The sequence below is a fragment of the Debaryomyces fabryi genome, assembly GCF_001447935.2.
Source record: "Debaryomyces fabryi strain CBS 789 chromosome Unknown contig00127, whole genome shotgun sequence".
NCBI classification, from domain to species: domain Eukaryota; kingdom Fungi; phylum Ascomycota; class Pichiomycetes; order Serinales; family Debaryomycetaceae; genus Debaryomyces; species Debaryomyces fabryi.
In genome coordinates, this window is record NW_015385553.1 from 3,577 (window position 1) to 30,876 (window position 27,300).

Genomic DNA, 27,300 nt, shown 5'->3' on the forward strand with positions numbered 1-27,300 from the left:
ATGAGCAGAGCTTCGAGAAGAACGATTCCAGAGGTTGAAGCCAATACTATTCTTGAGCCAAAAAAAGATGATGTGATAGACATTGTGAGTACAACGAACATTCCACTACTGGCAGACACAAATTTGTCACCGTTTTTCAAAGCTGTACTAGGTCCAACTGAAGAATTAAGCCCAATACGGCTAGGTGAAGTTGAAGATGTACCTAGCAGTGTAATGTCATATAACGAGACGAATGATTTTGGCTTTTCCGAATTTTCGAATATACTACTTACTCCTTCATCCACATTTAGTTTGTATTTGGATGAACCAGGGTTACGTCTTTTGAACTTCTTTGAGAATAAGGTAGCAAAAATCTTATGTATAAGTCCCGAATCTTCCAATTATTTTTTGAAGACCTTTTTTTCAGTAGCAATGACTGAAGAAAGTATAATGCATGCATTGGCAGCATGGGGAGGAGTGTTTTCAGAAGGCCCATCTAGTGAATTGGTCAACTATCATATGTCGCAAGCTACTAAAATAGTACACGAAAAGCATTTGACCAATTCTAAACTGGACAAGTATGGATATTACGTAGCCGTTTGTTACTTTTTAATAGCAATTGGTGTGGAGATATCTTCTGGGGATGTTTCCAAATGGTATAATCATTTCAATGCATGTACAGAATTGCTTCGGTCATATGGCGGGTTAGCAAAATTTCTCAAAGATTTTAATTATTCAAATGATGTGAAATGGCTAATTGCAAGCTTTCAATTTCATGATATTATGTCGTCCGTAACTCTTTCAAGCGGAACGTCTTGCTCCATGAAGAATTATAATAACTTGTTTAAAAATTATAATTTACTTGACATTGGTGATTATGGAATTGATCCATATCAAGGATGCATGCAACCCATATATTTAATACTAGGTGAAATTATGAATTCCTATGTCGAATTGAAGGAAGAAAGAAAAAACCTTAAAGCCAATATTCTACACTTATCACTTGAAGACCCTAATTCTTCTGAAATAGATGGACTCATGCAACAGCGAATTGAGCATTACCAGCTTGTAAGTAACCAATACGATGAATTGTTGAATAAGGTTCAACTTGCATGCCCTAATGAAAAACAAATATCGCTGATAAAAAATAATAAAGAAGAATTAGATTTGCATTTAACCCTATTTGAGCTTTACCGTCTTACATGTCAAATGTATTTGCTACTCTACATAAAGCAAACGCAACCTTCTTCTAGTGAAGTTCAAATGTTACTATTAACTTCATTCACATATATTAGTACTTTAGTAGAGTCGCCGATGACAGCTTCATTATCTATGCTGTTATTAATCTGCGGCATATCATGTTGCAACCAATCCGACAGAAACTATATTAGAGCGAAATTCACTAAAATTTATAACAAACATAAGGCTGGAAATGTGAGAAGGGTCTGGGACATCGTTGAGGAAAGCTGGCATAGAAATCCAGATGGTAACATTTGTATTGATTGGGTGGAAATTTGCGAAGAATACGACTGGAAATTACCAGTTTGTTAAAGAGTAGAAACTAATTGTATACTATATCACAAATTGTATTTATTACCAAATTTAGTATAAATTCATACCATTAACCACCACCGTGTCTTCTTGATGCTCTTCTTCTTTCCATTCTGATCTCTTCACGTCTTTTAAAAACATAAGACATACATATTATTATTAACTCATGGATACTCACAGAATTAGCACTTTCAAGATCTAAGGGTGCTTCACTTCTTTCAATATGCAACAAAAGCTTAGCCGTTTCTTGAAATGAAGAAATCATATATTTTTCTTTTAAATGAATTAACTCGCCGAATTTGAGCAGCGATAAATAATCCTCTTTAACCCTTTTGGAGGAGAACTTAAAGAAATCCCCAACTGAGCTATACACTAATGGGTTCTTATTGTCCAACTTTTGCTTACTAACATCCATATTGTCAATCATGGAAGTTTGATTCTCATCCAAAGAATATAAAGAATACGTGAAATTCAGCAAAATCCGATGGTACTCGGAATGAACCCACCTATACCTCTTATTACTACCTCCATATTTAGTAACATCCGCAATTGGCAATTTATTATGGAAGAAAATAGAAAACTCAATTATCTCAGACGGCTTATCAGGTTTGGGCAGAATTGAAAATATGTATTGTGAGTAATGAGTGCCGGCCTTCTTACGAACCGTACAGAATTTATACCTATCACGTTTCTTATCAAATATTCTACCTGAGTTTGGTGGTGGGGGAAGACATTTGTATATAGTAGCAAATTTACCATTTCCAAAGCTATGAATCCAACTAAATACCGCTTCCATTAAAGGCATTCCAATTCCGTTCTGTTGTAGATCTAAAACATATCTAAAATTATCAGAATCTGCAGGAACATTCTTGAATGACTTATATTTGGTAGCTGCATCACTAGATGGAAATACAAGAACGTCAGTGGACCATTGCAGATTGCAAAATATAAATTCCCTTTGAATAAAGTCAGAGCCTTCCAGAAACCCAACTTCATGCTTATATGCCGGAAGATCAGAACCCTTGACATCGCCAGGACCAGTAGGACTTTTGATATCATCAGGATAAGCTTGATCATCTTTCGATGGCTCGTATGGAGGAAGTGACATTTTGGAACGTAGTTCTCCTTATATAAAAAGTTACTTATTGACAATATTTATATCAATTAATCAGCCGCGTGAGATTTTATAGCCCCTGAACTGCATTTGAAATACAATAAGAACCCTTTCGCCAATCACCGTAAGTGCCGGATGGGTGTGGGATAGTGCAAACTTCAATTGGATGCTAACAATAACAAGAATAATAACAATTAAAATGATTGATCGTGTGCACTAATAATAATAATTGCAAATATTTTTTGACGTACTAGTAAAAAAATAGAAGCTCATGGCTGCAGCAAGCGGCATGAAGACAGAACAAATGTATGCACCAGAAGTCTAACAGAATTGCTAGGCAGCTCAAGGAATAGAGTTAAGACCAGTCTTGTAGTTCATCTGAACTGTGAATATGACTGGAGAGATAGCGAAATACATCGTTTTATGTTGCGATCGATTTAACAAATTGCAAAATGAACCCACCCTTGTAATTATGTTCTCTAAAGAAAGCACAATTTAATATATTAAGAATGTCATATTTATATAGAGATAAAATTAACCATTATGTTGAAAACTTGTTCATATAAAACAGAATTGAGGCATGAATAATCTTTGAGTATATCTTGTAATCATCTGGGTTCTGAGGAGCATAGATCAATATATTAGTTTCATCGTGCTGCCTAAAAAATTCAGGAAGGGGATGCAATTCTCCCCATTTATTTTTAACAACCGTAGATGCATCTGCCCGACTCAATGAAATATGGAAAGATCCATCTTTAGTATGTCTATGAATAATCTCTTTTTCTTGGTAAGAGGTTTTTAGAAAAAGAGCAGGAAGGCTATTTTCAACTTCGGAAATACCAATAAAACAATTGGAATTTTCTGTAAAGATATTAAAAAATTTGTTAAAATCAGAATCGACGTCGTCTTCCAATCCTATATCGTAAGCAGTTTGGCTTACCTGTCGATGTGGAATACACCATCTAGCAATATCTGGCTCGCCGTAACTCCTAATTGGCAAATCTTCCAAATATCGCTCACTATCTTCGATTTTTAGATTCAGGAGATCTCTACGGTCTCTGGAAAAGATCAATGTTGCCACTAAAGAGAATAAGTAGCCTAACAAGTTAGGAGGAGGGCCACCTGGAACTTCGATTTCCAACCATTCACGATAGTCATTGCTTTGCGACATACATACGATGCTGACTCCTAATACTGTCAATGGAACGAATAACTTTTTCACAAGATTCTTTAGGGTCATTCTGCTGTCAAAAACGCTTGAAATTCCTTCCAGTAACCCTGATAATGAATACATATATATGGGCCGCACAAAATATGTCAAAATGAGATATATTTATAAATTTACATACATTAGTAAGACTCACACTAAGTCCTTGCCATACATATGAGCACCAACAAAATAATTATATCCCTTAAGAATAGCAACATTTTTAACGTATCCAATTCTTTCAAAGCCTAATGAATCCCATATTTTTAAGCTCGCTACGTTGGTTTCGAAAACAAGATTAAACACAGAGTAAATATACCCCAATCTTGGGGCCCAATCTAAATACTTAGAGCCCAATTCCTTGCCAATTCCCAATCCTCTCTTGTTGTGGTTGACAATGAACCCAGCATTACATACATGAGAGCATCTGCCAATATAATTTGGTTTCACGTAGAAATTACCCAAGAAAACTGACTTCCAATATGATTCTGGCAAATCTTTCTCACCCAACGTGTCCCATTCTCCTTCAAGCAAAACAGCTACAAATGCACTAAACCAGTATTGAACGAAATCCTCAAAATCCATAATTTGGTGATGGGGATACGTGATTCCCTCTTCAATTACATAGTTGAATTCTTTTTGCAATACAATTAATAAGTTCTTTGGAACATTACTGGCCTGATGCACCGGAAATAAAGTAACAACTTTCAGGTCATCTTTCTCCAACCTAAACTTGAGTGGCTCAGTAATTCTACCCATGGCTTCAACCCTACCATTGGCAAATGGTAAATCTTGTAAATATTCAAATTTGGCTTTCTCAACTGTCATGTTCTCATAAACTAAAATATATCAACTTCTTAACTATTTTCAAACTGCTCTCTCTAATATTAAAGTTGAAACAGAGTCTGAGTCTAATTAATTGTCTTTATGTCAAAAAAAAGTAGGCATATCTCTTCACTTATAGATACTTCGGGTACATGTACCCGGATAACGAATAAAAAAATGCGGAGGGGGGAGATTTTGATGTAGCCTTCGGTAATCAAAAAATAGTAAATTATCATGAAAAAGAGAAGATCAGTGAGAGTAAGAGAGAAAATTCCATTAAATGAACGAAAGAGGGCCCCAGTAGCGTATGTTTGACTTTGTTTTGGTTTTATGTTATTTACTATTAAAATACCACTTGACTTTGATATACTAACAATTTACGAAATAGATGCGAGAACTGTCGAAGTAGTAAATCAAAGTGTACAGGTGGATATCCCTGTAATAAATGTACGAAAGGCAACATTGAATGCAAGATAGTGTCTATCCCTAAAGGTGTAGTTTCACTGAAAAACATAAAGTACGTATCATATGATCTTGTTATGTAAGATCTAAAAGTTCAACAGATTTACTAACTGTAGGAAGTGAATTGAATAAGACATTGAAGGATTACAATTGTAAGCTTGAACGCATGCTTCGCTTCTTACGTCCAGAAATATCGTTGGAATACTTGCGGAACAATGTTGATTTAGTTGAGCGATCTTTCTACTCAGATAGTGATAAATTAGGTCAACCTGATGATTCAAAGGATCGGATAACATCTCGGGAACAGACATTTTGCAATGATAAGAGGTTCGAATCGAATAATCGAAAACATATAAATTCATTGTTTGTGTCAACTGCAGACAGCATTTTCTTAAAATTCCTCCAAGAGTCACAGAATCCTAAAGATTTCGATAACTCCTTACTTAATTTTAAAGAACAAGAACAATTCGAAGAGCTTATTTCGGATGAAATGATAGAGAATGCATTATCATATCTACCTTCAGATTCGGAAGTAATATCCCTAGTGGAGTTATTTTTGAAGGTATGTGAAACTAATTATTGTTACATACATCCACATAACTTTGAAATAGTGCTTGATACCTTTCTTCAAGAGAAAGCTAAGAAGCACATGAAATTTTTAAAGCAAAATTGGATCTTTATGATAATTTTGTTTGGCGTACTTGCGATCTCTTCTGGGTACGACTATATTGGCGAGGGCCGATCATTACCTTCTGTCACGAATTCTATGCTTGGGTTAGATGATCCAGGTAAAGTATACTATAAAGCTTCGTTGCCATTTGTAGGTTTTTTGCTTAAAAGTAACAGCATATATTCTGTTCAAGCATTGCTTCTATTAGGATTGTTCGTTGTGACCGATGAAAATACAAATGTAAATTCTACTATACACCACGGTTATCTTTATGTATATTTGTCTGTTGAAAAAGCGATAATTAACAAACTTCACATTAACGATCCCAACATTGACCCCGTTAATAGAGAATTTATGTCACGGCTATGGTGGAGTTGTTATTGTTTAGAAAGACGGTATGGCATTAACTTAGGAAAACCAGAAATAATAAAAAGAGTTGAAATAACGGCTCATTTACCTCAACCATGCACATCTTTAAATAAAAGAGATGGCACTTCAAATTACTTGAACCAACGAGCATTGATAGAGCTAACTTTTATTTTCAGTGAAATTTCAGGCTTGATCTATGAAAGGTGCAAGAATAATGAAAGATGTGATGACTATGTGAGTTTGGACTTGAGAATAGTTAAAAACTTATTGAGTGAACTAGAGAAGTGGAGTATGAAATATTCAGCTATTATGTGTAATATCAATCTGCTAGACCCCAATTCCAATCTCTATAGGGCGCATGTTCACCTATCATTACATTATCTATTAGCCAAATTATACGTTGGTAAACCATTCTTATTGTACAAAGTTGAAAACTATCACTCTAATTCTCACTTAGATTCTACCGAATCCCACTTTATTGACTATTTAACTTCGGTTTGTGTTGATTCAGCGTTTAAAATAATTCAACTACTATGTATATTAAACAAATATTCCAAATTGGGGATATATTCTGCTACTGATCTTAACTTTTGCAACTTGAGTATGTTTGTAATAGTTTTATGGTTGAAAATTGATAAGTCAAGTTCTACCGTGTTATTTTTAAAAGACGGATTAAAAATATTAAAAACACTATCTATGGGATGTGCTAGTGCAAAAATAACCTTTTCTAGACTTTCTAAATTAGAACTCTTACTTTCAAGAGCTTGTGAGATTGACAAGGACGCAGAAATACAAGAAATACCCGATGATATGAAAGTTAAAGAGCTTGATATTTCACAATTTCCAGATAGTGAAATTGAATTCAAAAATTCTAGTTTCTATAATGAAGGTATGGAATCTAAGAAACTACCGTACAATATGAAAATACACCATGATCAAACTACATATGATAATCCTTCATTTAGTTACAATGCCAAAAGCAATGAAGGAATTATGAATATTGATGCGGTCGGTTTATCACCACAAGAGCATTCAGATACTAATAACTATTTCGAAGATTGGACAAAGGATATCGATTACCTCAGCTTTAACTTTCCTTTGGATAATTCGAATAATCTAGATTGATAGGGTCCCAATTTATAAACAGATTTAGTGTTAGAGTCTACCAGATATGAAAGATACATTCGAAGGGAAGTACTTGTATTAAATTTTTTCGCATGATATTTGTTACCTATATCTATTGTTGAATAGTTTTGATATCACATAACTGAAATGCAAGATAGTCTTATCAAAATTTCAGCTGAGTCATGCAAACAGAGGGGAGATAGCGGAATGCCGTATTTGGAAGGTGGGTCCAAACCATATATATATGGTATAAACGAACTAAAGAAAGAGGTAAATTGGTATTTCGGTAATACATAATACGAATGTCGGTTACAATTAGACCCATTGAGCAAAAGGATAAAGAAGAATGGTTAGATTTGTGGTCTGGACCTGATAGTTATCTTGTTTTCTATAAATCGCACGTTGCCCCAGAAGTATCAGAAAATACCTTTAAGAGGTTTTTTGACCCTAAAGAGCCTGTATACTCTGCAGTGGCAGTAGATGATGCAACAGGAAAGGTTATCGGGTTTGTCAATTACTTAACCCACAGAAATACCTGGACAATTGAGGATGCGTTGTACTTGAATGATTTATTCGTCAGCAACAGTTCGAGATTGAAAGGAGTAGGAAGGAAGCTTATTGAATATGTTTACACTGAGGCGGATAAGTTCAATTGCAAGAAGTGTTACTGGTCGACCCAGTTTGAGAACCATAGGGCTCAGTTACTTTACACGAAGGTTGCTGTGAAAAGTGGTTTTTTGCTCTATAAGAGACCATAGTGATTAAATATGTTTGTATGATGTTATGAGATAATCAATTAGTTTGGAGAAATAGTCCCGGTTTAATAAAGTAGCTGAAGAGAATATTCGGATAAAATGTAAACCCTCAAGTTGCAGTAAAACAGTCAATTGGAAGCGTCATGCTAAGTTTCTGCATACTTGCTCGAAGAGACTCTTTGCACCCACCGACGGCATTTCCTCTTTCGGCTATTATGATCCCAGAATCGGCACCATACTAGCTTTGTGCTATTTATTAAAAAGCCATATTCAGCCGGGCAAAATGTCGTAATAATCTCAGAAAGTGTCGCGATTTCTCTAACAAATATGCTTAGCCTTACAATGCTCGAGTTAAAGGTATATGCCCCCAGTATCCTCAGCATGGATCAATTCTGGACAGTATTCATCTTGTCCCAGTATAACTTATGCTACTCGTATCTCTCCGAGCATATAGCTGTAAATAGCACTTCTAACAATTTTCTATACATGCAACACCTTAAGTTTCTGTTCAAATTCTCCCATTACTCACATCATACACTTGTTAATAGCCTAGTGAATCGGTTTACTTCATATCACTGCTACTATAATCACCATTTGTTTTGTTGCAAAATGGCCTAATGGCATTCGAATCAAATATCCTGCACATTGACGTACATTCCCCGACTCGCCCAGAACTCCAAATATCTCCGTCTAACTCCTGCCATACAGTCTACCTGGGTTTAGTTTAACTCCCCGTACCTTCCTTCAGTGCAATAAACCAGCAATCGGGCCTCAAACCACCGTCTTTCGCTGTAGTCCCCCCCTCTTAAGCCCGTTTTTTGGCCCAAATCAACCATTTTTTCCGGTTTTTATTTAAACTCCTATCCGGGTAACTTGGTGAGTAGCCCACCGGGCTACCTAAATTGCTATTTCGGACATCGGGCCAAGTCTATTCTTGGTCTTTACCATCTCGTTGATCTCGCTCATCTACATACTACATACCTTATAAGTATATATATTGCATTTTCGTTGAATTCCCGCTCTCTCTGTCCTACCCTACTTCTCTTACTTTCCTGACCTCTCTTATTACCTCGTACGCTTGCTACCGATATGCCATATGTAATATTATTGTTATCGTTATCTATGCGCACTGATTCGGATATCTATCCAGCATATCAGGATCCGAAGCATACCATCCACCTTATTACCTCTACAACCACTACGTACCATATATGCCATAGCGTAGTAGGTATATGACGCTTATCAGGCGTACGCATTAAGTGTAGACCAGTTGTAACCGTCTGGAGTATGGAGTATCGTAGCAGGAACAATAATGGAAGCATTAATACCGCGGGCTGCGTAACCACTATCATGAACCCACTCCACTCACTATAACGAATAAATTAGTAACCACCACACTGTGATTAATAAATTGACAAAGTCTTTTTTCTTAGTTCCCAGAGATAATATATTTGCCATCATTAGTTAGCATAATACCGGATATATAGGTTCGGAAGACATATAGTAGCAGATTCCAGGAATATACAAATAATAAAGAAAATTAGGGCGGTAAATTAGAGTCATATATTATCTATAAGCGTTCGGCATCATTGATCAGCAATACGATACACTCAAAATATTGAAAAATAGAAAAATCGATAATTATGCCCGTTAATGCAGAAATAATGACGGGGGAGTTTGCAATGCCAGCGAGTCAATCGGGGGAGCTTAATATAAACGACGAGGTGTTCTTGCGCCAGAACGAATATGAGTTGATAGGCGCAGACATTATGGGAGCGGAAAACATGGGAGGTTTTGAAGAATTGGCCAGTAATATATCATCGAGATCGTCGTTGGCGAACTTGCCTGTGGTCGGTCAAACGACTTATTCCACCACTAATACGACGCCCGAGATGTCATCACCGCCCAAGCTGCATCCGGTCTCAGGACACTCGTTCAGCTTGCCTATTGACCAATTGAACCTCTTATCATTGAAGTCGATGTCATCGACGCAGTCGTCTAAATCACCCTCGCCTGAATACAACCTATATAGCGTCATACGAGAGAATGCAGAAGAAGAGAAGACAATTAACCCAAGACAGTTGTTCAGCGAAGATATAGACATAGGGGTAGCTTCAGCATCAGCAGCATTAGCTTCATCAGACAAACATACAGATGAGACAGGAGATATTGGTGCCAAAGGATACATATTGCCATCGTCATCGTCGCCGTCGCTATCGTCATTTTTTGACGGTACCCAAAGGGCACCCTATACAAAGACGAAATCACACTCGATATCAATGGGATCAGACATCACATCATCAAAAAAGTTTGACTTCATAATGAATAACGAGTGCTTCAACGCCATTCTGTATTGGATCAACGATACCTTGCAGAACGTTAATTCAAAAATGCACGATGATGACGAAGAGTTGGGAGGAGCTGAAGAGATTATGGTTAACCCCACAGGTATCATCAAGTCTAATTACTACAAGAGGCGGAATTCGATTCAACTTGTGACACCGTCGAGCTACAACCAGCATAGTTCCTTTGACGATGATGCCAAAGTCCAAAAGAAGAAGAGAAGAAAGTCGTATAATTATGACTATGCCAAAACAATGACTAAACAAGACATCCCAGCAGTACCTGCTCCTAGCAACCCTGAGTCCGTGGCCCCTACCCATAATAGACACAACTCTGACACCGTTAAAGAACCTTTAAACGAAACCCGTAATATCTCCAACGACGAAGACGAGCAGGACAAGCCATTCCCGTGCCCCGATTGTGCTAAGCAATTCAAGCGGTCCGAGCATCTCAAGAGACATATAAGGTCTGTACATTCCAACATACGTCCATTCCATTGCAAGTACTGTGAAAAGAAGTTCAGTAGGAGCGACAATCTCGCCCAACACTTAAAGACTCATTACAAAGTAAACACAAACGGAACGACCACCATAATCTATGGTAACCCTAATTTACACAATAGAGGCGGTAGAAAGAAACACTCTGATTGATTTAATAAATATTTTGTTACTTAATTTTAATGACAATGTAGCGATATTGCGACATGCAATTTGTTGAATACGACATTATAACATAATCTTATTTTGCAACTTTTGCCAAAATTCTAAATATTTACGCTTTTATCGACATGAACTACATACGATTGTTAATAATAAATATATTCTACTTACATAACTGAAAAATCAATATAATAGTTTAATTCGAGAGAATGAATTTAAAGAAAGTTATTCTTTATTTCTAAATACAACTTTTTTTCCACTTACCTTATTCTCGATAAGCAAGTTTAGGCCCTCATTTGCTGACTCCAAACCGGCTGGTAATACTTCTAATGGAGCAGTTTTAATCTTATCTAAAACAAGGGGAAGGTGGTCATTCCAGAACTGAAGATAAGATTTTATCATTTCTGGCGATGCCTTTTCCCCGAAGTGCTTTCTTCCATCAACTAAATATCCATTCGTGATTGCAAACCTAACTTTTCTTTCTGGCTTGATAGATATAGTTTTCTTATTTAAGAATAAAAGATTATCGACGCAAACACCTTCTGATCCTTCTGTAGCATCATAGACAGATTGAAATGTATCGACATTCGATACACAATCCAAGCCATATTTGATTCTGCCCTCTCCTGCCTTTTTCAACTTCTCAATAACTCTATCATCATTATAATCAAACACTTTATCGGCTCCTAACGCTATCAATGCACTATGGTTTTTTTTTGAAGCAGTTGTTATTACATTGATACCATAAACCAATTTAGCAATTTGAATTGCCATAATACCAGTAGCAGTAGCTCCTCCCCAGATCAAGATATAATCATTTTTATTTTCATCCTTGTTTGTTGGTATCTTAAAATTATCATGGAAGCTTAAAGCAATGGTTTTAAGACCCACAGGTACGGAAGCAGCAGCTTCAAAAGAATTAATAGTAGTGCTTGGGTGATAACCTTGACTAAGAGCTTCTTTCAGTATCTGAGAATCAGGAAACTTGATTGTTGCATTCGAGCTAACCATCACATACTTAGAAAAACCGCCATTAGTATTCATTCCACCATGGAGCGAACTAGCAACAATATCCCCTTTTTTAAAACCAGTCACATTCTTGCCAATTTCTTCCACTATTCCACTAACATCTGACCCAACAACGACTCCCTTTTGAGCTATTGTAAGATTCTTTCCCACAAAGTATCCGATACGTGACCCAATGTAACCCAATGGGCACTCAAGCCTGCGAAAACCAAGACCAAACTTCTTAGCGAATTCAGAAACTAGATGTGAAGCAAATGACTCAGGGAAAATATGTTTCCAATCTGTTGGGTTGACAGCATAGGCGACTACTTTCACAATAATCATATCATCTTCCAATTTAGGGTACGGCGTCTCCTTAATAGCCACGAGTTTTTGTAAATTTCTAGAGCCTGTTACTACAGCTCCTTCGTTGACCTTCATCTTGGGTTAATTGTTTCTATACTGAATGCAAATCGTTTATGTGCTAGACATCCAGCTTAAATAAATTTCATGAATTAGTAGATTGTAAAAGATTATAAATTGTTTGACGGAATTAATATGCCACTTGTGGAGTTAATGACGCACGAAACGGATTTGACTTAAACCTTCCGCGCTCAGTTTAGTTATCAATCCTTACACTTAATCTATAATAGATAGCAAGTTTAAATAACTTTGAAAAAGGTCCCTCTAAACTATTCTCTTTTGCAGTAATTATGACTGGTAGTACAAAACTTAAACTCTCTGATGGTACGGAACTATTTTACAAGGACTGGGGACATGGAGACCCCATAGTTTTCAGCCATGGCTGGCCATTAACATCTGATGCATTTGAAGACCAGATGATCTTCTTAGCTATGAAAGGATACAGAGTAATTGCTCATGACCGAAGAGGACACGGTAGATCGTCTCAGCCATGGGAAGGTCACACAATGGATCAGTATGCTGATGATTTGGCTGAACTCGTAGACCACTTGGAATTGAAAAAGGTGATTCACATAGGCCACTCTACAGGAGGAGGAGAAGTAGCTAGGTACATTGGTCGTCATGGAACTCTGAAAGTTCTGAAGGCTATCTTGATTGGAGCGGTTCCCCCGCTTATGGTAAAAACAGAAGATAATCCTGTGGGTACCCCCATTGAAGTATTTGATGATATAAGGAAGAACGTTTTGAAAAATAGATCTCAATTTTTTAAAGATTTAGCGTATGAGTTTTATGGATTGAGTCGGGACGACCCACAAGGGTCGTCTGGATTAATTGATAGCTTTTGGATGCAAGGGATGCAATCATCAATAAAGGCAGCGTATGACTGTGTTGCTGCATTTTCAGAGACTGACCAACGAGAAGATTTAAAAAGTATGAGTATACCTACTTTAGTCTTATATGGTGACAATGATAATATAGTACCTCCCATTTCGTCTAGTAAAGCAGCAATTAAGATTTTACCTCAGGCTACAGAAAAAGTCTATCCTGGGGCATCTCACGGCTTGTGTACCACCCACAAAGATGCCATAAATGAAGATATTTACCAGTTTATTAGCAAATGAAAACAATTAAAGTAAATGGTTTTTTTATAGTATATTTGTAATAGGAAATTCAATATATGAACATTGGTTTTTTAAGGACATATCAAAGGTCTCCTTTAAAGCAGTTTAAGTAGACTTTTCAATTCTAAATGCGCATGAAGTTTAGAGAATAAACAAATTATATATAAATTTGTATTGTATAAATAGATTCTAATGTATCCTTAATTAATTATTGTAATCAACAGAAAATTGAAAAAGAATGAATTTGGTACTTCAAAACCGATCTTCAAATCATTTGCAGGTAAATTGGTTGTACTAAATCTGTTTAGCATCAATAATTAGCTGAAAAAACTCACAAACAGTGTCTTTAAGAGGCCTATATTTAAGGAGCAATTCATTTATACCTTTAGAATTGTCAGCCTTCCACTCGTAATTAACATTTTCAGTAATATACCTCCTTGTTAGGCTTTTACTGATAAAGGGACCTATTAACCAGAGTAAGAATTTTGGTGCTGCACTTTTCGGAATTGGATATGAATCATATTCTGGCGATAATGCTTTCCCAATTCCCAATAAAGAAGTATTGTGGGCAGAAATAATATAACGGCCATGGGCATTCTTGACAAAGGCAGCTTTCAAATGAGCGTCAGCCAAATCTCTCACATCAACGATTCCAAGACCAGAATCTGGTACACCACTCTTCATCAGACCATCTCCATATGCTTTCATGATATTGAAACTTTCAGATGTTGCATTTGGGTTTAATCCAGGTCCTAAAACTAAAGACGGATTCACAACAACAAGATCCCAATTGTTTTGCTTTTCGTGGATACTCCATGCCTCCTTCTCCGCTATAGTTTTGGAATAAGCATATGGATTGTAGCTTAATGAAGAAATATCATTCCATACATCCTCGTTTAAAGTGCCGTTTGGAAGGGAAAGAATCTTTCTATTAGAGCCACAAATTGCAGCAACACTGCTAGTTAACACAACCCTAGATACTGATTTTGTCTTATTTGCTGTCTCCAACACGTTTCTAGTTCCTATCTTGGCAGGATCAACGAGATCTTTCTGAGGATCAGTGATTTTCGACGTGAACGGAGAGGCAGTATGAAATACTACCTTACATCCCGCCATACCTTCTGCATATGAACCTTCTGTTAACAAATCAGCTTTAAAAAACTTTAAATCACCACTTGTACTGCTCTTCATTCTTCGAGGTGACGAAGTTTATCGTGGTTGGACGGGTCTCTAACGGCTGCATGAACAGTGACTCCCGCTTCCAACAATCTTTTCACAACCCACCCTGCCACATACCCTGTGGCACCAGTAACAAGGACCGGACTCTCTGTATCAATAGTGTAGTTAAACTCAGTATTTGTCAAATTTGTCATATTTTTTGACTGAATTTCATTGACAGAATGTTGACGAAATATACTTCTTTTATAGGTGCTCGTCCTTTATTGGCAAGAAGACCCACTTCATCATTAATTCCGTTAATTAAAGATAAAGATAACTCCGTTAACTGCGGACTAATCAAGTTTTTGGATAAAGCTTTTGATTTCTTCAAAAATTAGTGCGCCTTTTAGCTTTATGTCCGTTAACTGCGGTTTCTTTTAGTAAGCTATCTCCGGTGGTTTTGAGATTGGTTACAATGATATTCCATTTTTCAGTTTTTTGTACCTGCATTGCATCAAAAGTTCTTTTTATTGCAAAAGTCATAGAAGGTCATATATTCTATAATCGCTCTTTATTTTAGCTCGTCTTCTGAAAAGGCATTTTTAGTACAGCTGAATGTGGTAGCAAAATTTGAGACTTATTAAGCAAATAATTCATATGGTGTATGAGTTCCAAAATACTATCTACATTGTCAATAGAATATACCTGATCGAATGATTTAATCTGATCAGTGAGCATATCTTCAAATTTGAGATCAAGTAATCAAATTCAATTATCTCAGCCTAGTTTAGCCTCTGTCAAAAGTACTACTCGGCAAATTAATCATGAGTCTATGTAATCATCTTTAAAGTTCCTCGTTAAGCAACCAGAGTTGCTCACATATTAAAGTTGTAAATTATTCATCCTTGTATATTAGCATGGGTACCTCTAAGCCCTTCACAAGTGGATATCAGCATCGACAAGAGTAATTCTAGTCGTTAAATCTTTATGAAGCTCATGAAACCTGACTACCCAGCCTCATAGTATTAAATCAAGTCAGATGCTAGATATTCATTTCGGAATTTTACATTTCGATCACTCGTAGTAACTGGGATTCTTGCGGAGTGTATTTACCGCACTCTCTGTGTATAGCTAAACTGATCTGACATTTCTTGACAATTTAAAATCTTGTCTGAATTCCAAAGTGAATTAACTTCTTTTCATATGCTTGTAGACTTAGCACCTAATCGTGTTAACGGACATGGCTTTCACGCATTACTAATGGTCTTGACAGCTAACCATGTGAAAATTAGCTGATTAATCTGGAGTGAAGTAGTAGGCATCAAGTGAAAGGCAACGGGTTCCTATAGGTGCTAGTATATTGACGTTTAAGTTTATATGCCTTCTACTGTTGAAACGCTTCATGACCGAAGCGTTAATTTGCAGCAACTAGTACTACGCATTGACTTCGTTTCAGAAACTTATATTGGTGCGATTGTGCCCACTACACTCAACCAAGTATACAACCCCTATAATGCCCGAGATTGGTTTTCACCCATACTAGAGTAGAACGCCGGTCGTTTGCAATTTGCAATCATGGTAAGGCTATATACGTGAACTGCATGTAGCATGGATGACGCATTCTCCAGATGCTTTTGATCAATGCGATAACTATGGTATACTTCTCACGACCAATATTAACCATATCGGTAAGTAGAATATATCTGTACAATCGTCAAAATATTTACCCGCCATGGATAAATAACATTCACCATATATATGCATATATACACACACAAAAGCCATATATGTAACTGCTTTCCATACATCTATCATACAAACCTATGGATATACAGCATCATACAATAGATATACACACATACTCTCCATAGACATTGCATCTGAAAAACATATTCAACATGCTTTTCATGCAATCACATCTTATCATATCGGAAGAATCAACAAACGCCGAGGTAATTCAGAGCGGCTGTTCCATGGTGATGTTCTGTCAGTGATTCTTCCCGCTCATCACCTACGTCATCCCACTGTGGAAGTGTTACCCGCCCAATGCGCTCGAAAAGCTTCTATTACGTAATGGAAGCGTCTATTGTGATGTAGAATTGCCTAAACGGGACGAACGAAGTAAACTCGTTTATATACAGTTCAATAGGATTCTCACCAAAATTCCAAAAGGGTCATTTCATCTATGGGCTCTCAGCAATTTATTAGCAAAATTCACATATAATTTCCATTATTCCCTTTTGGTTGAAAATTGTATAATTCAAATTCAATAAGTGACTAGAGATAATAATTGGTAACACGAGAGTATGTCACAATCAGTTTATCAAGCCAATGGGAAACCATTATCACAAACCGCCATTTATCAACAGAGGTTAAGGCAAGGCGTCTACCAGTCCCCTAGCAACGTATCCGTCGGGGTGAACACCAATGCTTCGGATACAGCCGCGTTGTTGGCTGCATCGTCAGATTTGACCGTTAAACCATCGTATGAAAGGACAATTGCACAGGACGCCCACACCGCAGCGCTCCTGGCGAAGAGGGATGAGGCCAGTATTTTGACCCGAGACAACGAGGCCAGGACAGCCACTATGAAGAGTGTGGGTAGCGGATACACTGGAGTCACGGGAGCAGTAAACGGAGGCTCCATTTACAAGGTTGCGACCAAGAACTCGAGTGGTACTATGACCTCGAGATTGGACCCAGTCAAGGACTATAGACACGGATTGGGCTCCAAGAGTAGTGCTACTACTCTCAACATTGGTAAAATTAACCAGATTGCCACGCAAAAATCGACCAAGTCATTGAACTCTAGATTCAACCCAGACTTGGACTATAGATCGGGATTAGCTGGCCACCACCGTCCGGCTGAATTTTTGGACCAGGAAGAGGAAGATTTGGCCGCCAGCGGTGCCACAGCTTCGTTGAAACACGGTGGTTCGACATCGAACAGTGCTTCATCGCAGGTTAGGTCAAAGTCCTTCAAGTCGACCGATGTCGCTTATGGCAACTTGTTGGCTGCTGCCAACGACAAGGCACAAGACCGTTTGAAATCACTCAATTCTTCTACTGGGAAGGATTTCAAACAACAGGCCAGAGAATACGCTGGTGCATTAGCCATTGCGCAAAAGAACAGTGATGAAAGAATGAAAAACAACAAGGCTGGTATGGTTGACTTGGGAGGTGGTTTAACCATGTCTCTTACTGACTTGGATGCCAAGGCTGCATTAGTGGTTGGCCCAGTTTTGTCTGATATTGAAAGCAAGGCTACGGCTCAAAGAGAAGCTGATGAGCAAAGCAAAGCGAAGCACGCGAAATTGGTTGGCCTTCACCAAAAGTCCAAACAGGAAGACCAGGCCCGTAAAGAAAGGGAAAGAAAGGAAATCGAAAAGGAGAAGGGTACCAGAGTCACTGCCAATGAAGATAGAAAGAAGGGTGAAGAGAATGAGTACATTGAGTACCAAGCCAGCAGAAATGAAGAAGTTGAAAATAAGGTTGGTGAATTAAAGGCCTTAGAATTGAAATACGCTGAAGAAAAGGAAAAGTTGTTGGGTGAAAAACAAGAAAACCAAGACCGCATAGATGCTGAAGAGAAGGAATTGAATGATAGTCGCAGCAAGGAATTAAAGGAATTACAAGCTGAAAAGGATGAGATTTTGAAACCAACTTTAGACGAATTGGAAGAAGAAAACACCAAATTGGAAGCAATTGTCAACTCCAAAAATGAAATTGCGGAAGAAGTTGAAAAGCTGAAGGCTTTGAATGAGGAATATGACGCCAAATTAGCTGAATTGACCAATAACTTAGAAAAAGTTAAAATTGAAATCGAGGAATATACCATGGAGTTAGAATTATCTACTCAGAAACACGAGGAAACCTCAAAAGAAGTGGATAACTTACGTCAAACTTCTATTGATGAATTGAAACAAGCAGAAGATTCCCACAAGGAATTAGATTCTAAGATTAGCGAATTGGACGCAACTAAGAGCAAGCATTTAGAAGACAAAGTTTCCCAGAGAAAAGAAATCGAATCCCACCTTGATCAAAGAGTCAAGTCTGAGCATGAAATCAATAAGGAATTACCAGAACATTTACAAAAAGACATTGATGAAGATAAATTGAGGGATACGGGTTCCTTATTCGACGAACCTAAATTCGAGGATGACGAAGAAGATGAAGCCGAGACTCCTCAACCAGCAAAGTCTAAGTCAGTAGGGGTCTCTGGAGTCAAGGAAATTCCATTAGTTGATGACAAAGAATTGGAAACTGGAGCTGTTGTTCCTAGCAAGTCTAAGTCAGAAGCTAAGTCTAAGGATACAGAAAAGAAGAGTAAATCTGCAGCTGGCACAACCGCTAAGGAATCAAAGAAGACCGAGTCAAAGACCTCTAATACAAAGTCACCAGCCAAGGCCAAACCTGCTTCTAACCAAGCTGCCAATGAATCACCAAAGAAATTGAGTGGTTTTAAGAGATTCACTAAGTACTTTTCTGGACATGAAGAACAACCTGCATCAGCCAAGAAAGCAGAACCAAAGTCAACCAAAATAGATGATAAAACCAAACCTGCCACTAGTGCTGCAAAGTCTGCAACCAAAGACTCTAAATCATCCCCAGCTAAAGACACTTCGAAGAGCGCTTCGAATACTTCTGCTAAGGATGCTTCGGAAGACAAACCTAAAGTTGCTGATAAAGTAGATGACAAGTTGACTAAGAAGGAATCTGAAGGAAGTGCCGAAGATATTGATGATCTTTCTTCTAGTAAGAATCAAGGTGGAGTCTTCAAAGAAGAAATCTAATCTAATGGTAATCGAGTTACCTAATAAATTGTTTAATACTTTGTTCACTGCTTTTTAACATTTTAATTTTTTATTATTTCATTTAATCTTTCGTACTCATTTACTTAGAAAGTTAATTCTTTTTTTTAAGTACCTATTTGTTTTTAAGAATGTATTATTTATCCATGTGTTTATTATATACGAAGAAAATTTTATTAGCTTGTAGAAAGAATTTAAAATGCGAATGAAAATATCAAAATTCAAATTAATCAAGACCATTTATTAACAGGGAAAAGCCATCAAAATGTCAGCAGAGCAATCACAGTTTAATAAGCTATTGACCAACTATAACTTCAAATTGGCTTCGGCCAGTGAAGAATACAAGAGTCGTCGTAAGAGACAAATGATGCTTTTTATGGGATCAGCAGCTATAACTATCTTCACATCAAGATTAGCCTACAAATCTACAATCACAAGACAATACGTCCCGAGCTTGTTTCAAGGGAACCATGCGCCACCATTAAGTTATAATTTCACATCAGATGCTGCCGTAGCAGTTGGAACTGGTACCCTATTGTGTGGTAGTGTTTCCTCCATGATTATTTTTGGAACTTGTTGGATCATAGATGTGTCGAACTTTAAGGAATTCGGTTGGAAAATGAAGTCCTTAATGGGTGGATGGGAGAAACAGAAAGAATTGGCCAAATTACCAATGGACGAGGAAAGTGCTTTAATACAAGACAGCTTGAATGATATTCTCGATGGTAAATACGACTTTGATGAGACCGCTCCAGCAGAGAAATAATTACTATATGCTACAGAACTTTTACCAATTAATTTAATCAGCCTTAGTCGTAATTTGAACGGCATGGAACAACGGTTCTAAAAGACCCAATCGAATGAATGCTTAAAATATGCATAATTAATTAAAACTTCACATAGTGAAATAGGAGTTGTCCTTGAATACGATCTCCTGATACCCGTTCTTTCTATACCTTTTGTAAATAGCCAAATCTTCACCAGAAATCATTAAATATACCATTCAGTGTTGTATTCGGTATTTTCCTGCATGTAAATTGTCGTAGATGGCTGGCTAAATTATAAAGACCAAACGAGTATTATCACAATTTTTATTTGTACATATACTACATTAAACCGAGTAAAGGTTTTAATATCAATTGAACCGAGTAGCTTGACTGTTTATTATAGTGTAGCATACTTTTGACGCGTCAGAACAAATCAGCATCCGAATTGAACGAGGGTGACACGCCGAAAATATTGAGATGGCTAGGATATCGACATCTTCGAGTAATAGAAATTTACCGTCATCTAATGCCTTAAGACGTCAAAGAGAAAGAGAAGAGCAAATCCGAAGGGGTAGGGTAGGTCAGACATCTGCCAATCATTCAAGACAATCGTCAGTTAATAGACAACGAGAAACAGGGGTGTATCAAAATCAACCGGGGGATCCTCCTGCCACAAACGCTTCCAGCACAAAGAGAAAGAGAAGATACAAGCCAGGTACCAATGCCATCCGGGAAATTCGTCAATTTCAAAGGTCCACAAGTTTGCTACTTAGAAAGCTACCATTTTCAAGATTGGTCAGGGAAATAGCTGAGAACTACATAGGAGCTTCTTATGGTATACGGTGGCAATCAAATGCTGTAATGGCTCTACAAGAAGCATGTGAAGCATACTTGGTTCACTTGTTAGAAGATACAAATCTCTGTGCTATCCACGCAAAGAGAGTTACGATCATGCAAAGAGATATCCAATTGGCCAGACGAATAAGAGGACATATATGAATATCTGCTATGGATGATTTCTTCTATTATGTATGTTATATATTGTATTATAATTAATAAAGGGTTAAAGATGTAATATGACGGTGACGCTATACCAATCAGGTATTTCAATATGTTTTCCTATTTAGGAAATATGTAAACACCAGTAATCTTCTGTACTTCGCAGACAGATATGATCTAATCAGACCCAGCCATTGACTAATCTTTAATTTCTACTTGGTATCACAGTCCTATTGTTAATCTCTTGGTTTATGGCTGATGCAATTTTGACTTTGAGTTTTTCGAATTCATGATTTTGTTTTAACTAAAAGTTACAACACATTCTTTTCAATACACAAGACAAGAATATCTTTTTATTGATCATACTTTTTCATCTACTAACACATTTCAAATAAAACACTGACTAGTGAAAGCGGAGGAACAAGGTTTTAAATTTACTATATTATTACTATTTTTCAGTTTATTGTCTTCATAACTAAGACTACTAAACGAGAATGGCCACGGTTACTACATCTACTACAGGAAAGAAAAAGATCGTTTACAAGCAAGATACAGATGGAGTTTTTAGGTTGAAAAAGATTCCAACGGATATTGGGGTGCATGGAAAGTATCGTGAAAGCAAAAATGCTGCTGAAGATCACTTGAATGAATTAATTGGCTGTACGTATCAAGTGCTGAATTCGTCTACTGAGGAATCAAATGAGGTACTACCCACGTCGGATCCTATCCTGGTATGCCCAAAGGACACCAAATATGTTCCTACAGAGCACCAGGTTAAGCCAAACAGAAGAGCAGCCAAAATAAAAAGTACAAACTCTTCCACTCCATCTATTAGACTCAAAGTTCCCAATGTCAAAGTCAGCACTGAAGCATTTGAAAAAATGACCGGAATACATGTTCCAAGTTTTGCTGCAGGTTGCATGATCACTTTGGTGTTTGTTAGTTCCTCACCATTGATCACACATTATACATCCATAATGTTTAACGTCGTCAAACTAGGCTTATTTTGGATCCTTTTAGTTGGAGGTATAACTTGGTACTCTGGAATTGTCAAGCTCCAGGATTCTGAAGCAATGTCTACTTTCATGAACAGTATCAAAGACACCTTTTTCGAAACTGAGATTCAAGAGGAGGTAGACGACGAAAGCGAAAGAGGTGATGATTTGAACACACACGGCCACTCTGATAATTACACCAGTAAAAATTCTAGTGAAATTGTCATTCCTAGTGCCGTACCAAGAAGAAGATCTGCATCGCCAGTAAAAGGTGCAAGGGCACCGCTAACTTCCGTTACACCATTCAAGTCTGCACCTCCTAAACAGGATTCTAGGTTCCAAAGTAATCCAGAATTAGTAACTGGAGAAAATTCTTCTCCTCCAAAGCTTAACAGGTTCCACACCTCTGATCCTAAAGGTTACCAAAACCAACCTAAGAAGAACTCAATACTTTCATTAGGCAAGATGAGAAGACTCTCCAATAATTCTCTAGAATTGACTAAGACTAAAACAAACCAATCAATTCCTAGTGTGGAACTGATTGATTCTTCAAGTTCACGTCATTCTCCAATAAAGCAGTATTACTCCTATCATGATGATCCAGAAGAATTGCCATTCATTAACGAAGTAAAGTTGATCAGCAGTGAGGACAGTTTCGGGGAATTGCCTGATTCGTTGCCTTCCTTTAACTCCAATAGCAATGTTCATAGACTGAGCAGTGTTATGAGCAAGCAATCCGTCCTAGGAACAAGAGCCAACTACAATAAGTTCTTAGCAAATGTTCAGAGTAATGATGCTGATTAAAGTCATTTCACGTTCCAAAAAATACGACTATTAATTGCCATTTTATAGCTTTTTTTTGTTATTTCACGATCTAATGCCCATGCTTATGTACAACTACTTCTTGTTTTCAATTTCCTATAGTCTATATACGTATATATTAGCACAATCATATATGAATCAGTAAGGTACTGAAAAATTATTGAAGTCGTGTGTGGCCACTCAATCGCTCTCTTCAAAACTGAAAATATGGATAAACAACCAAATAAATATAGGTAGGTTCAAGACACTAAGCAATGCCATTATTCAGGGAATCGAGTTTCCTAGTTGTCCATCCGGGGTCACAACATACCATATTTTCGTTTGGTTTACAGGATCCATTATCTCCCCCTCAATATAAGATTCCATCTGTAGTTTATCAGGATCCAAATACTAAAGAATATAAATCGAAGAAGAATGAAGGTGAAGAACTAATTGAAGTACATCCAATCAAAGAAAGCAGGATTGTCGATTTAGATGCGTTTAACTACTTATTAAAGATCATATTACAAAGTGTAATCACTAATAATCCTGTTATTACAATCAATCAAATTCCGTTACTACTTATAGCACCATCTTTGGCATGGTCAAGATCGAACATTGAATATGTGACAAAATACGTTATTGAATCTTTAGAATTCACGGCATTCAACGTTATAGACTTGTCGATTGCGTGTAATTTTGGCATGGGTTCGTCCTCTAGTTCTTGTGTTGTTAATATTGGCCACGAGTCGTGTCAGATAATGCCGGTTATTGGATATCAAAGTATTAAGTACGCAGGCATATATTTGAATGGAATTGGGGGTAAGACTATAAATGAGGAAGTACAGAAATTGTTACCTAACTTGACTGGTAAGCAAATTGAAGCCTTAAAAACATCAGGAATTTTTGAAGCTGTTAATGATCACGATTCCTCATTCTATTCTGTTGCTGATTTAAATACTATTGGTGAAAATAATGAAGATGATGAAGATTTTGATGTAGCAAAAATAGTTACCGAACAAAACGGTAACTTGCCGAAAAGCGAATCTGAAGCAAATCAAGGTGAAGAAGATAAGCAGGAAGAAAAATCGAATAGTGAGCTTGAAAAGAACTTCTTCTTGGATCCAGATACGAAAGAAAAAATATATGTGGGCAAAGAAAGATTTCAAGGAGTTTCCAAATTGGTCAATCGTGTAGCAGAAGCCATATATGAATCTCTATTATTAATACCTGATTTAGAGAAGAGACAAGAGTGCTATGATAACTTGATATTTGTTGGCTCTACCTTCAAAATTCCTGGTTTAAAGCAAGCATTGCTAATTAAGCTTACTGCTGATTACCTTGTTAGATCACCAGGTGAATCAACCGCGAACGATGAAACAACCGCTGTTAACTCGGCTATAGTCGCATATCAACAAGCAGAGGAACTTAATGAGTCAAACGGTGAATCGAATTTCATATTATCTCAGGTCCCAACCGCTATTAGAGCTGCAAAACATCCGGATTACTTTCCTGAATGGAAACAACCTAAAGAAAAAGGGGGTTCATGGGAAGATGTCTACTTTTTAGGTGCCGAAATATACGCTAAACAAATATTTGGTGGGAATTCGAACCAAGGTGGTGAATTATTTTTGGACGCCGATGGATATGAAGAGAAAGGACCTCAAGGTATTTGGGACGCAACTATCTAATTGTTTTTAAATAAAAGTTTATTTAGAGGGTCACTTTTTATTTATACTGTTTAATTATTTGTAAGTATAGGTTTTTAATATCATTTAGAAATTAGAATTGAATAGTTGATGTAGACTACTTTTTTTTGTACGCGAAATCTATACGCGTCAAAATTATACATTTAAGACCATAGTACGACGAACGTAGAGGTAATCAATAGTTCATGGTATTAAGGCATTGTATAAATCAATTAACTAGAACGACCAAGCTATCATCCAAATATTGTTTTTCAAAACCGATATTCTTAATGCCACAACAACAAAGTTTAGCTCGATTTTTCTCAGCATCAGGTAACTTACCTAAGGCCAAGCCAAGCGCTAACAAGACGAATATTTCAGAAGAAGGTAAGCCTTCAATTTCAGAAATAAAACGAAAGGCACCTTCTCTTCTTTCAGAATCTCCTGAAAAGAAAATTAAAGTAGAAGCTGCTGAAGACGGGGATACTGACCCTAGTGAAGTGAGTGAAGAGGATACAAAGGCACAAGAATTAAGTGACGCTTCCAAATTAATAAACTTGACAGAAAAGGAACAAGAGAAACACTCGTGTGCCGGGGCTTCGTCGAAGATTTATTATTCCGAATTAACTGAATTGTTTGAAAAAATTGAACAAGAATCGTCAAGATTAAAGATAACTGCACTTATTTCACAGTTCTATTATCAAATATTGGAGCATGCCTCATCAGACAAGTTAGTCAAAATCATTTATCTATGTATAAATAGATTAGGACCTGATTATGAGCCTGATCTTGAATTGGGTTTAGGTGAAACTTTACTTATAAAGGCAATAAGTGAGTGTTACGGAAGACCACCAAGCAAGATTAAGAAGGATTACCAAGAAGTGGGTGACCTAGGAATAGTTGCTCAAAAATCAAGATCTGGTCAACCTACTATGTTCAAGCCTACCAGATTAGATATAGTGACTGTTTTCGAAAACTTAACAAAGATTGCAAAATCTACTGGTAAAGACTCACAATCCAAAAAGATCTCAACAATTAACAAAATGTTAACCGCATGTGAAATGAAAAGCAATGAAGCAAAGTTCTTAATTCGGTCCTTGGAGGGTAAATTGAGAATAGGATTGGCAGAAAAAACAGTACTCATTGGTTTAGCTCAAGCCTTTGTTAACTATGAAAACAAAACTAATAAAAAAATATCCCCAGAGAAGTTGGCTCAAGCTGAAGACATAATTCGTGAAGCATTCTCAAGAATTCCTAACTATGAGATTATCATCAATAATGCCTATGAACACGGTATATTCAACTTGTTAGATTATTGTATATTGACCCCAGGTATTCCTTTAAAGCCGATGTTAGCCAAGCCAACGAAGTCTATTAGTGAAGTATTAGATAGGTTTCAAGGAGAAGAATTTACTTGTGAATATAAATACGATGGTGAAAGAGCCCAAGTTCACTTGTTACCAACAGGTGAAGTTAGGATCTATTCTAGAAATTCTGAAGATATGTCTCAAAGATATCCAGATTTGATTTCTATTATCAAAGACTTTCTCAAAACTCAAGAGATTTCTGGTAACCACTCGATGGTACTAGATTGTGAAGCTGTAGCGTGGGACAGAGAAACAAATAAAATTTTACCCTTCCAAGTTTTATCTACTAGGAAGCGTAAAGATGTTGATGAAAAAGATATTAAAGTACATATTTGTCTATTCGCATTTGACCTCTTGTATTATAATGATCAACCTTTGATTACAACGTCTTTAGCCGAAAGACGTAAAGTTATGTTTGAAAATTTGCGACCAATTGAAGGAAAGTTTCAATTTGCAACTTTCAGAAATACATCAAATTTGGATGAATTACAGCATTTTTTGGATCAATCAGTAAAGGATTCATGCGAAGGACTAATGGTGAAGATGATGAATGGAACGGATTCCTACTACGAGCCTTCAAAGAGGTCGAGAAATTGGTTGAAGTTAAAGAAAGATTACTTAGCGGGAGTTGGTGATTCATTAGACTTAGTAGTTATAGGTGCATACATTGGTAAAGGGAAAAGAACAGGCTCATATGGTGGATTTTTATTGGCTTCCTATAATCAGGATAGTGGTGAATACGAGACAACTTGTAAGATAGGTACCGGGTTTTCGGACGAAGACTTGGTATCTATCCATGCCAAATTAAAACCTACTGAAATACAAAAACCTAAACCATATTATGTATATGATACAACCAATTCTAACGCTGTACCAGATGTTTGGTTTGAACCGACGACAATATTCGAAGTTTTGACAGCTGATTTATCCCTAAGTCCAATATATAAGGCTGCACATCAGCAGTATGGCAAAGGTATATCCTTGAGATTTCCTAGATTCTTAAGAATTCGAGATGACAAGGGAATAGAAGATGCTACTAGTTCTACTGAAGTTTCAGAATTCTACGAGCGTCAAGCCAATGTAAACTGAAGAAATAAATATTAATT

At 36.9% G+C, this 27,300-nt stretch overlaps 16 protein-coding genes across 16 annotated transcripts; 11 read left to right on the plus strand and 5 right to left on the minus strand.

Annotated features, from left to right (window-relative positions):
* On the plus strand, positions 1-1,530 carry UGA33 (Uga33p; the record flags this gene model as incomplete). The annotated part of the gene is made up of 1 exon (XM_015613396.1): positions 1-1,530. The coding sequence occupies one exon, from the start codon at positions 1-3 to the stop codon at positions 1,528-1,530; it is 1,530 nt and encodes a 509-aa protein (XP_015465763.1).
* Positions 1,531-1,600: 70 nt separating this feature from the next.
* AC631_04568 (uncharacterized protein) lies at positions 1,601-2,638 on the minus strand (the record flags this gene model as incomplete). Its single annotated transcript, XM_015613397.1, has 1 exon — positions 1,601-2,638. The coding sequence occupies one exon, from the start codon at positions 2,636-2,638 to the stop codon at positions 1,601-1,603; it is 1,038 nt and encodes a 345-aa protein (XP_015465764.1).
* A 547-nt stretch (positions 2,639-3,185) lies between these two features.
* On the minus strand, positions 3,186-3,884 carry AC631_04569 (uncharacterized protein; the record flags this gene model as incomplete). The annotated part of the gene is made up of 1 exon (XM_015613398.1): positions 3,186-3,884. One exon carries the CDS (start codon positions 3,882-3,884, stop codon positions 3,186-3,188), a length of 699 nt encoding a protein of 232 aa, XP_015465765.1.
* Positions 3,885-4,004: 120 nt separating this feature from the next.
* AC631_04570 (GNAT family N-acetyltransferase) lies at positions 4,005-4,679 on the minus strand (the record flags this gene model as incomplete). Its single annotated transcript, XM_015613399.1, has 1 exon — positions 4,005-4,679. The coding sequence occupies one exon, from the start codon at positions 4,677-4,679 to the stop codon at positions 4,005-4,007; it is 675 nt and encodes a 224-aa protein (XP_015465766.1).
* Positions 4,680-5,304: 625 nt separating this feature from the next.
* Positions 5,305-7,302, plus strand: AC631_04571 (fungal specific transcription factor domain-containing protein; the record flags this gene model as incomplete). The annotated part of the gene is made up of 1 exon (XM_015613400.1): positions 5,305-7,302. The coding sequence occupies one exon, from the start codon at positions 5,305-5,307 to the stop codon at positions 7,300-7,302; it is 1,998 nt and encodes a 665-aa protein (XP_015465767.1).
* A 302-nt stretch (positions 7,303-7,604) lies between these two features.
* HPA2 (D-amino-acid N-acetyltransferase) lies at positions 7,605-8,060 on the plus strand (the record flags this gene model as incomplete). Its single annotated transcript, XM_015613401.1, has 1 exon — positions 7,605-8,060. One exon carries the CDS (start codon positions 7,605-7,607, stop codon positions 8,058-8,060), a length of 456 nt encoding a protein of 151 aa, XP_015465768.1.
* Positions 8,061-9,700: 1,640 nt separating this feature from the next.
* MSN4 (stress-responsive transcriptional activator) lies at positions 9,701-11,050 on the plus strand (the record flags this gene model as incomplete). The annotated part of the gene is made up of 1 exon (XM_015613402.1): positions 9,701-11,050. The coding sequence occupies one exon, from the start codon at positions 9,701-9,703 to the stop codon at positions 11,048-11,050; it is 1,350 nt and encodes a 449-aa protein (XP_015465769.1).
* Positions 11,051-11,284: 234 nt separating this feature from the next.
* Positions 11,285-12,505, minus strand: AC631_04574 (zinc-binding alcohol dehydrogenase family protein; the record flags this gene model as incomplete). Its single annotated transcript, XM_015613403.1, has 1 exon — positions 11,285-12,505. The coding sequence occupies one exon, from the start codon at positions 12,503-12,505 to the stop codon at positions 11,285-11,287; it is 1,221 nt and encodes a 406-aa protein (XP_015465770.1).
* A 272-nt stretch (positions 12,506-12,777) lies between these two features.
* On the plus strand, positions 12,778-13,608 carry AC631_04575 (alpha/beta fold hydrolase; the record flags this gene model as incomplete). Its single annotated transcript, XM_015613404.1, has 1 exon — positions 12,778-13,608. One exon carries the CDS (start codon positions 12,778-12,780, stop codon positions 13,606-13,608), a length of 831 nt encoding a protein of 276 aa, XP_015465771.1.
* A 294-nt stretch (positions 13,609-13,902) lies between these two features.
* Positions 13,903-14,799, minus strand: AC631_04576 (uncharacterized protein; the record flags this gene model as incomplete). The annotated part of the gene is made up of 1 exon (XM_015613405.1): positions 13,903-14,799. The coding sequence occupies one exon, from the start codon at positions 14,797-14,799 to the stop codon at positions 13,903-13,905; it is 897 nt and encodes a 298-aa protein (XP_015465772.1).
* Positions 14,800-17,072: 2,273 nt separating this feature from the next.
* On the plus strand, positions 17,073-19,559 carry AC631_04577 (uncharacterized protein; the record flags this gene model as incomplete). Its single annotated transcript, XM_015613406.1, has 1 exon — positions 17,073-19,559. The coding sequence occupies one exon, from the start codon at positions 17,073-17,075 to the stop codon at positions 19,557-19,559; it is 2,487 nt and encodes an 828-aa protein (XP_015465773.1).
* A 283-nt stretch (positions 19,560-19,842) lies between these two features.
* Positions 19,843-20,343, plus strand: AC631_04578 (uncharacterized protein; the record flags this gene model as incomplete). The annotated part of the gene is made up of 1 exon (XM_015613407.1): positions 19,843-20,343. The coding sequence occupies one exon, from the start codon at positions 19,843-19,845 to the stop codon at positions 20,341-20,343; it is 501 nt and encodes a 166-aa protein (XP_015465774.1).
* Positions 20,344-20,821: 478 nt separating this feature from the next.
* On the plus strand, positions 20,822-21,343 carry CSE4 (centromeric DNA-binding histone H3-like protein; the record flags this gene model as incomplete). The annotated part of the gene is made up of 1 exon (XM_015613408.1): positions 20,822-21,343. The coding sequence occupies one exon, from the start codon at positions 20,822-20,824 to the stop codon at positions 21,341-21,343; it is 522 nt and encodes a 173-aa protein (XP_015465775.1).
* Positions 21,344-21,837: 494 nt separating this feature from the next.
* AC631_04580 (uncharacterized protein) lies at positions 21,838-23,142 on the plus strand (the record flags this gene model as incomplete). The annotated part of the gene is made up of 1 exon (XM_015613409.1): positions 21,838-23,142. One exon carries the CDS (start codon positions 21,838-21,840, stop codon positions 23,140-23,142), a length of 1,305 nt encoding a protein of 434 aa, XP_015465776.1.
* A 272-nt stretch (positions 23,143-23,414) lies between these two features.
* Positions 23,415-24,830, plus strand: ARP9 (Arp9p; the record flags this gene model as incomplete). Its single annotated transcript, XM_015613410.1, has 1 exon — positions 23,415-24,830. The coding sequence occupies one exon, from the start codon at positions 23,415-23,417 to the stop codon at positions 24,828-24,830; it is 1,416 nt and encodes a 471-aa protein (XP_015465777.1).
* A 287-nt stretch (positions 24,831-25,117) lies between these two features.
* On the plus strand, positions 25,118-27,283 carry AC631_04582 (DNA ligase (ATP); the record flags this gene model as incomplete). The annotated part of the gene is made up of 1 exon (XM_015613411.1): positions 25,118-27,283. The coding sequence occupies one exon, from the start codon at positions 25,118-25,120 to the stop codon at positions 27,281-27,283; it is 2,166 nt and encodes a 721-aa protein (XP_015465778.1).
* Positions 27,284-27,300: the final 17 nt, after the last annotated feature.